Source organism: Ruditapes philippinarum, unplaced genomic scaffold (genome assembly GCF_026571515.1).
Source record: "Ruditapes philippinarum isolate M1 unplaced genomic scaffold, ASM2657151v2 ctg2366_1_1_1_1, whole genome shotgun sequence".
NCBI classification, from domain to species: domain Eukaryota; kingdom Metazoa; phylum Mollusca; class Bivalvia; order Venerida; family Veneridae; genus Ruditapes; species Ruditapes philippinarum.
This window is the reverse complement of record NW_026863662.1, coordinates 29531-37491: the sequence shown is the minus strand read 5'-3', so window position 1 is coordinate 37491 and position 7961 is coordinate 29531. Positions and strand designations below refer to the sequence as shown.

The following is a 7961-nucleotide window of genomic DNA, read 5'->3' as shown; positions in this document are numbered from 1 at the left end:
CTACGTCAAATTCTAATTTTGGTAGTTAAATCAGCATTTTAATAGATGATATCCAACCTGTCCACATTGAAAGCTTTGAGCTGTGTAACACCGCACTTTGGGGTCAAACGCACTTTTTTCCATCCCAAAGTGCGTTACGTACTTTGGTGTCAAATTTGACCCCAAAGTGCGTTAGACAGGTTCATATACATTTTTAATATCAGACAAACGACCGCACTTTGGGGTCATAAACATTAAATCTATAAGAATAAATTTTAGTGATCTTTAAAAATAATGCCATTTGAAAACTAAAAATCCCTAAAGAAAGTTCAAAACGGCAAAATTGAAAATGTTGCAGGCTGGGTTTGATTGAGCATATACATGGACGATCTCTCAATTGCAAACTTGTGTCCAAACCCCTAGCACCGGCTTAAGCAGAGTTCAACATTTAAACATGAAAAGGTTTAAAATTTTGAATTAAGAAACATCCAAATCATAGAAAGCGTGTGCTCTAGAACTATAATTAAGAACAATGGGCGGAACTAAACAAAATGAAATTTTGAAAAGGGATCAGAGGTTATGAAGCCTGCATATCACAAATCTGACGTCATAAGAAAATTTAAATATTATGCAACACATTCATAATCATATTTTCAAGCAGGAACAATTGAACCACCCTACTTGAAAATGCCACATGGTTAGACAAAGACAACAAATGGTCGTTCTGAACGATCTTTAAGGAATATAACATATCTGATTAGCTCACAATAGAGACGATAGACTATTTTAATTTGTTTCATCTTATGGTTGCAATTTATTATAATGTTTTATATCCAATTATTTGTTTCATTGGATAGTGGCTTTAAAGAAAGACATATAAGTATGTATGATGTGTATTCTGTGTAATATAATACATTAGATAACATATTCACGAACTAGCGTTGTGTGCCGATAACTGTAGAGATTGCATGTCACACATATTTCACATATTTCAATATCTAATTAAAATCCAGTTCTTTATTCGAAAAGGATCTGGTGACGAACCATTAAAATATGGATTTATCCTATTTCTAATTTAATTAAAGTGAGTTACCATTTCTGAATTAATTAGTTATAATTCTTTCTATGTTAAATGTTGTAGATTGAAAAGAATTCAGGTTGTATCAATCTGTCACTACTGGGAAAAATGAACTACAAGATGGATGCCATATTATAAGAATTCATCATACTCAACAGGATCATAAGTGTATATTTAGATGAAATTCCAGGAATTATTTTCAAAAACACGTATTGAGTAATTTTCGGAAAATACGAAAGTCATCTCGTCTCATTTCACAATAGCAGCGGTTTTAGTTGTACATAAAACAGATACGTTTTGCAAAACCTGAGAGTATCCAAAATAATGTAAGTTTTCATTGATTCAGAATATAAACTGTCCCGTGTTGTACTAAATTATAATCATATAAATTTATTTTTTGTCTCAGGCCGGCGTCCAAAATGTCCACAATTTAAAAAATAGGTCGTTGCGGACATATTAAAGTATATTTAAGAAAGTATAAATTGGCTTAATAGTAACAGTTACTTTCGTAAAATGACATGATTGGCACCTGACAAACGACAAAAAATGAGTGTTTACGAAATGAAAACCAAAATTTATTGTAAGGCATTAACTGACAGTGATCATGGTCATGAACATTAGGAAGATATAAAATGTTTTTTCTATTTTTTTTAAAGATTTTTCGTCATTTTATAGATCTACGTTTTCTTTAGCGATGTCATGCATTCCAAGTATTTAGGAATATCGAAAATTGTGCAAAAAGCTTGATTAAGTCATTTAAACAGAAATAGGGTTCAATATTGCACCAAAAGTTATCAATGAAATGGCTGACAGAACAGGATATTTTGAAGCATCTTTTATCACAATTTAAGTAGTTTGTTATATGGTCACAATTTTTAGATACATGTATTTCAAGTGTTAAAATTAATAAAGCATTCACCACTTAAAAGCACCAAACACATTTTTATATTACCACTAAACGACACTTAGTAAGATTGATGTATTTAAGTATCGACCGTCATCTTGAACTCCACCTAAAATATATTAATGTAGCACACCGAAAATAAGTCAATACTAAGTAATTAAGCAGAACTCAGTTGACCCATCAGATTTTGGGAACCCAAAGTGCGCTGATCTGTCAACGCATATCAACGCATTTTGGGGCTTTCTATTTTCTCGAGCTTTGATCCGAAGAGTGAGAATTCGTGTACCCAATTTGCCAAAGTTTTGGTCTGTTTGTACATTTTACTACTTGAAAGGAAAATATTATCAAACGGGCCCCCGCCTTATTCTGAGCTATAGTAGTGTCGGGAATTGGAACCTAGAAGAGCTTCTCTTGCAGTTTCGCGTAATTTGATGCGGTAGAGATCGAGGAACAATCTTCTAAATATACTAGTATAATAAACTAATATACAGCTGTTAAATGAACAATCGGGTGTATTTTGGCGCTTAAGATAGTTCAGTTACTTGGAAAAAAGGTCGGGTCATATTTATTACATTTGTATGCTTTCTAACTGCGGATCTTTTATTGAAGTTATAGTTAGAGATTACGCCCATCAAATAAACAAATAGATCTTTAACCCACATATGTATTACCGGAAACTCGCATATCTTTCTTTTTTAACCGAAACACTTTTCGGTGATGCTAGTCCCCTGTGTAGTACGGTGAGTACTGTTTTCTGACTTAACCGCTTGAGTTACTTTTTGATAAATTGCATTCTGCTAAAAACTTGCATTAATGAGCTAGAGTATTGAAAAATCATCTGGAAAATGAAATTACTTTTATTTGCATCGTTCATTGGTGCATTATCAATGTCGTTTTCACAGTGATATATATAGCATACAATTTAAGAGCAATATAAATTCTTTGAATACCTCACAAAAGATGAAAGAAATGATAATGAATTGTTTATTTACTTTAGTGCGACTGCGTTCATGTATATAATTTTTAACATAATAAGCAAAATCCTGATAACCTGATGTAAATTCGAATGCATGAACGCACTTTCACGCCTTGTATACATAAATGGAAATGCCTTAAATGTATTATTAAAAAGTAATAGATACAACATTATACCTTTATCATATCAATTTAAGGCAGAATTTCAGATAAAGCTATTTTTAATTACTACATGACTATAAAACACACGAAAATATTGAAATTATTATTATGGTTGAAAAGTCGGAATAGCTTAAAGTTCAACAAAATTTTTACAAGTATTCTGTTGTTCTTCTTCTTTTATTCAGCACCGTCCCTCTTTTTCCACGTAAATTCGCTTCCTCATTCTGTATTGAAAAAAAGAATTTATAATTAAGAAAGTTAAATTAAATAGATGGAACATTGAAGGGTTTCCTATATATATTCTGACCAGTATGTATATACATGTACATGTATTTGGTAGGACCAAATTAAGTATCCTGTGAGTGTCAATCTAATCATGTTACTGTCCGCGCGCCCCTCTCCCAAGCACCGGTTTAATTTAAACATAAAAATGGTGATTTTTTTAAATTTAGAAACATCCGCAGATGTGTTCATACGGCGTTTATCATTTAACCTTCAATGTGACACTTTCGTGTCATTCCATTAAAGCGGCATATGGTCCTCAAGTAAAAGAAAGCGTGTGCCCTAAGCAAGAAAACAATAGGCGAAACTAAACTAAATGGAATTTGCAATTGGATGTGAGATCACAAAGCCTTCACAGCACAGATAAGTATTATGCATTAAAATTTTTGATTTTATTTTTTATCATTCAATTTTATTTTAATTTTTATTTTGCTTTTATTTCTTAAGGTACACTTTAATGTCGGTAATAGGATATAACAGAAGGCATAAGAACAAATACAGATAGGAAGATCTAAGTTAACCAATCTACGGTAATCGCTTTAACAAGATAATTAATCCTATTTCAGACCTTTCGATAGTAAATGTTACAAAAGAAATTTTAACACTATCAGTAACCATAAGCTGATTTGTCATGAACTTACAGGGTTTCAGTTAATACTTTTATTAACAAGTAAATATTGTTTCATTGGGTGATTCCAAATTTCCTTACACGAAATTAAAATTGATTGGTTAAAATTAAAATCAAAAATTTTAATGCATAATATAAGGCGCAAAAAGACGGTGATTAACAGTATTCAAGTAGGAATACTGGAACCATGGCACTCAAGTTGAAAAAAGGTCAACTAGATGACACATCCTAGCAATATTACCTTTAAATAGCGGATTAAGCATGCGTCGAAATAATTTCGGAGTTGAATGCATTACTTATTCTTAAACAACAGGAGGGGTGTATAAATCATATCTTGCAATGGCTATGTCTAATATTAGAGCCGGAGTTAAGACAAATTTTAATGAAATGTTTTAGATAGAAAGTAACAAATTCTTATCGACAACGATAATTTTTATAAACATTTCAGATGCGTAAACTTCTAAACTAAAAAAAGGCAAATTCCAGTACTTATAACTTAATCAAGGAATAGATCAAGTAAAGAAATTGATGTCAAATAAACGTAATTCATAATGAATCATGACGATATACAAAGTCGTTAAAAGTAAATGAAAGAAAATGGCATAATACACAAATTATCTACATGAACATGTATGTATAATGTAAAGCATATGAATACAATAACATATACAATAATACTTTATGCAGGACTTTTTAACATTAACAAGCAATAAAAATCTGTCTTATACACAAGTTAGATCTTTAGAGGGATTTTGCAGACTTGAATACTATGTTTCCCTTGATCCCCCTCCCCTTCGTAGCGTAGGAACCCCTCGTAACATAGGTGGAAATTAGAGTTTAGCATTGAATCAATGAACTATTTTTGGCTGACCTGCAAGCGTTCGCCATGAGTTCGCATTTGTTGGAATATGATTGCCCATCACTACCACACACTGGCTTCATGTCCATGGTACAAGCTTTAGGACACTCGAACTCTTCACTGGTACCCCTCTGGTTCGTATTGCCATGTCCACGTCTGCAATATATATACTAAAGTTAGTTACACAAATTGGGAGGAATTTACTGACTTTATTTCTATCAGATTTTGAGTTAGATTTGTAGATTTAGCTATGAAATAATATAATGCGGTAATTAAAATGGCTGACAGATTCTCCTAAACCCGGATGAATTTAAAGGAATAAGAAGGCATCAGAAGAAATCCGAGGTCCTTGTAGAATTACATAAATAATAACGATGTTTAAGTACATGTAGTAAAAAAATATTGTTCAAATATAAATTAGAATACAAATTTAATGCCTCACATAATCATCAAGAATTTGAAATTTCAATTCGTAAGTGTGCAGAAAATAAAAGGTACCACGTACTGTGTCAAATATTCAAGTTTGCTGGCTGGATGCATGTCAAATTCATCTAGAATAGATTTGGGAGGTTGGATCACCGGCTGTCTTATATCCCGGTGACTTTCTTGTGACTGTTCCACTTTATATGCCGCATCTGTATTTTAACAAAACAGAAAATAGTCCGCTCTCAAAATGTTCATTTTCCACATAAAACAAAGCTTCAATATTTACTATCATAGAACAGAAAAGAATTAATATTTTATTATTTTCAAACTTGAGCATACGCTCCTCATCTTAACAGAAATACAGTAATCAAGGTATCACATAAACTTATATATCATATATCATATTTCTTTAGATTTAGTAATAATACTTTCTATATTTACAATTTTCGGAGCGGTATGACAAGTTTTAATAAATATATTTTACATTACTTTTCTGGAAATACGCGATATAAGTTTTAAAATGATTGACAAATAAAAGACTAAACGAAGTAACTTACCCACTGCATATAAAGCAGATAGAAATATAAATCCAATAATTGCGTTTCTCATTTTGATACAAAAGCTTTCTGAACGAAAGAAAAGTTTAATAGAATTGTTAACAAGCTCAAATGATAAACAACCAATTGTATGATGGTGCGAACTACGCCTGCTGGAGAAGAGGCCTTGAATGGGTATTTTAAACAGCATAAAAGTATTTCTGTAATGGACGATATTTCAGGTGAACATAAGCAAGACTGAAGAAACTCATCGAGTTACCTTTTAAGTTGTCAAGTACTTATATTTCGAAAAAAGACAGGTTGTGTTTTACGTCGCACCGGCACAGTACATAGGTCATATGGCGTATTTCCAGCTTCACTGGTGGAGAAAGACCTCTGACGCCCTTCCGTCCATTATTGCAGGCACAAACGGGAACCTTAGAAGAACCACCCATGTTCCGTAAGCTAGCTAGCTTTCTAACAAGAAATAATCGAAAGTGCTTGTCGAGATATGAACCCACAGCGGTGAGGGTCAAGTGGTAAGAAGCCAACGGCCTTAACCACTCGACCACAGATGCACCACACAACCATTTCATCGAATGATTAGCTGGGTTGAACTGACTGACATCTTAGTGTTTATAAACAGCTAAACAATTTATCAAATTATAATTAAAAGTTATGTAAATGTTAGCGAATATAAAATGAGTAATTTAAAGATTTGAAATTAAACAAGATTTTCACGTCGGGGCCTCCATGTCGTTCATTTATTACATTTGTACCAGTGTGTGTAAGTATCATTATGGACGCTATCATCAATTAATGCATCAACACGCATGCAATAAGTCTCCTTATCAACCACTTATTCAATCTTGTTCAGGTAATAAGTGCGCCTTATCTTTTTTAAGTGTTTACCAATTAAGAATGTATTCAAATTCAATATGTATATGATTAATTTATTGTGTTTGTGTTTATTATGTATTTTGGAGAATTTTATTTTATTACTGTCATTACTCACTGTTACAAATTTATACGTGAATATTTATCAGTTATTTAACTTCAAACATCTGTTGAAACTAAAATTTTGTACAAGTACATAATTATGCCTTTCTTAACATTGACATTGAATTCAAACTACATGTACTTCAAACATTTGTGAAATAAAGATTTACGAAATATGAATATAAATGGTAAAATTCCCTGAATCTTTTTTTCAGAAGATTAAATATCTCCAAATATATCAAGGAAGAGAATATATTTGTACACTACAGAATGGTCTGGTGCACGAAAATGATCGCTTTTGTGTGTGTATTTGCGTTTATTTATACTCGCCACCGGTTGCCCCTATGGACGAGTCCTCCAGAAGAGTATTAGTCATTTTAGACTTTTGGAGGATAGTGCAATTACAGATACAGAAAGATGCCCTAATTCCAGAAGCTTCTCCTGGTTCTTTAGCGTGCCAAGTGTTTAAGCACCCATACACGGGACCTCGATTTAAAGTCTCATCCGAAAGACTGATTAGTAATTTTAGTTGGCCAGCCCGGGAATCGAACCCATAATGTCGAGATTACAAGTCTCGCGCTCTAACCGATTGAGCTATGCGGGCTGGATAAATGATTGCTAAGAAGTACAAAATGTATTTAAATCATCCATGGACCCCAAAACTCCGTATTCCTACGCATGAATAATTACCTTAATATGTCAATATTTCTTTTTTGTTTTGTATCTGACGGCTATACAGTTATATAATTTTTGAATATGCATTTAAGATTTGGGAAGATATTTGAAACTTTGGGTAAGTACGGACATAACTTGATCTGGGATGTCTTTTATTCAATGTATGTTAAAATCATATCTTGATAAACGAAGTTTCGATAAACAGAAATTTCTTCATATACATATTTCGTCAAAGACAGTCCATTTTAAAGTTATACATGTATATGAAATATTGTTCATCAAGAGTGGATACATGTATACGATTTATTCATAACTGCAAATTTGGTTAACTATTGCCGCCATAGCTCAATCGATAGTTCACTTAAAGGTAGCCTAGAGGCACAAAACTAACGAGCTTCTAGATTTTTTTTCATAATTCTTTTTCCAGTCATTATTTATATCATTACAAAACAACATAT

At 32.4% G+C, this 7961-nt stretch overlaps 1 protein-coding gene across 1 annotated transcript; it reads right to left on the bottom strand.

Annotated features, from left to right (window-relative positions):
• Nucleotides 1-2800: 2800 nt before the first annotated feature.
• LOC132722879 (follistatin-related protein 5-like) lies at nucleotides 2801-6011 on the bottom strand. The gene is made up of 4 exons (XM_060707461.1): nucleotides 5851-6011; nucleotides 5373-5502; nucleotides 4880-5023; nucleotides 2801-3322 (listed from the first exon to the last, which is right to left on the bottom strand). Exons 1-4 carry the CDS (start codon nucleotides 5900-5902, stop codon nucleotides 3280-3282), a joined length of 369 nt encoding a protein of 122 aa, XP_060563444.1. The 5' UTR covers nucleotides 5903-6011; the 3' UTR covers nucleotides 2801-3279.
• Between the last annotated feature and the right edge of the window lie 1950 nt (nucleotides 6012-7961).

Excerpts from the sequence above, each read along its gene's own strand:
- LOC132722879 (XM_060707461.1), bottom strand. The coding sequence starts at position 5,902 with ATGAGAAACGCAATTATTGGATTTATATTTCTATCTGCTTTATATGCA. Across the intron at positions 5,503-5,850 it reads ATCTGCTTTATATGCAGTGG|ATGCGGCATATAAAGTGGAA; the intron begins GTAAGTTACTTC and ends GTTAAAATACAG. Across the intron at positions 3,323-4,879 it reads CTCATGGCGAACGCTTGCAG|AATGAGGAAGCGAATTTACG; the intron begins GTCAGCCAAAAA and ends TTTTCAATACAG.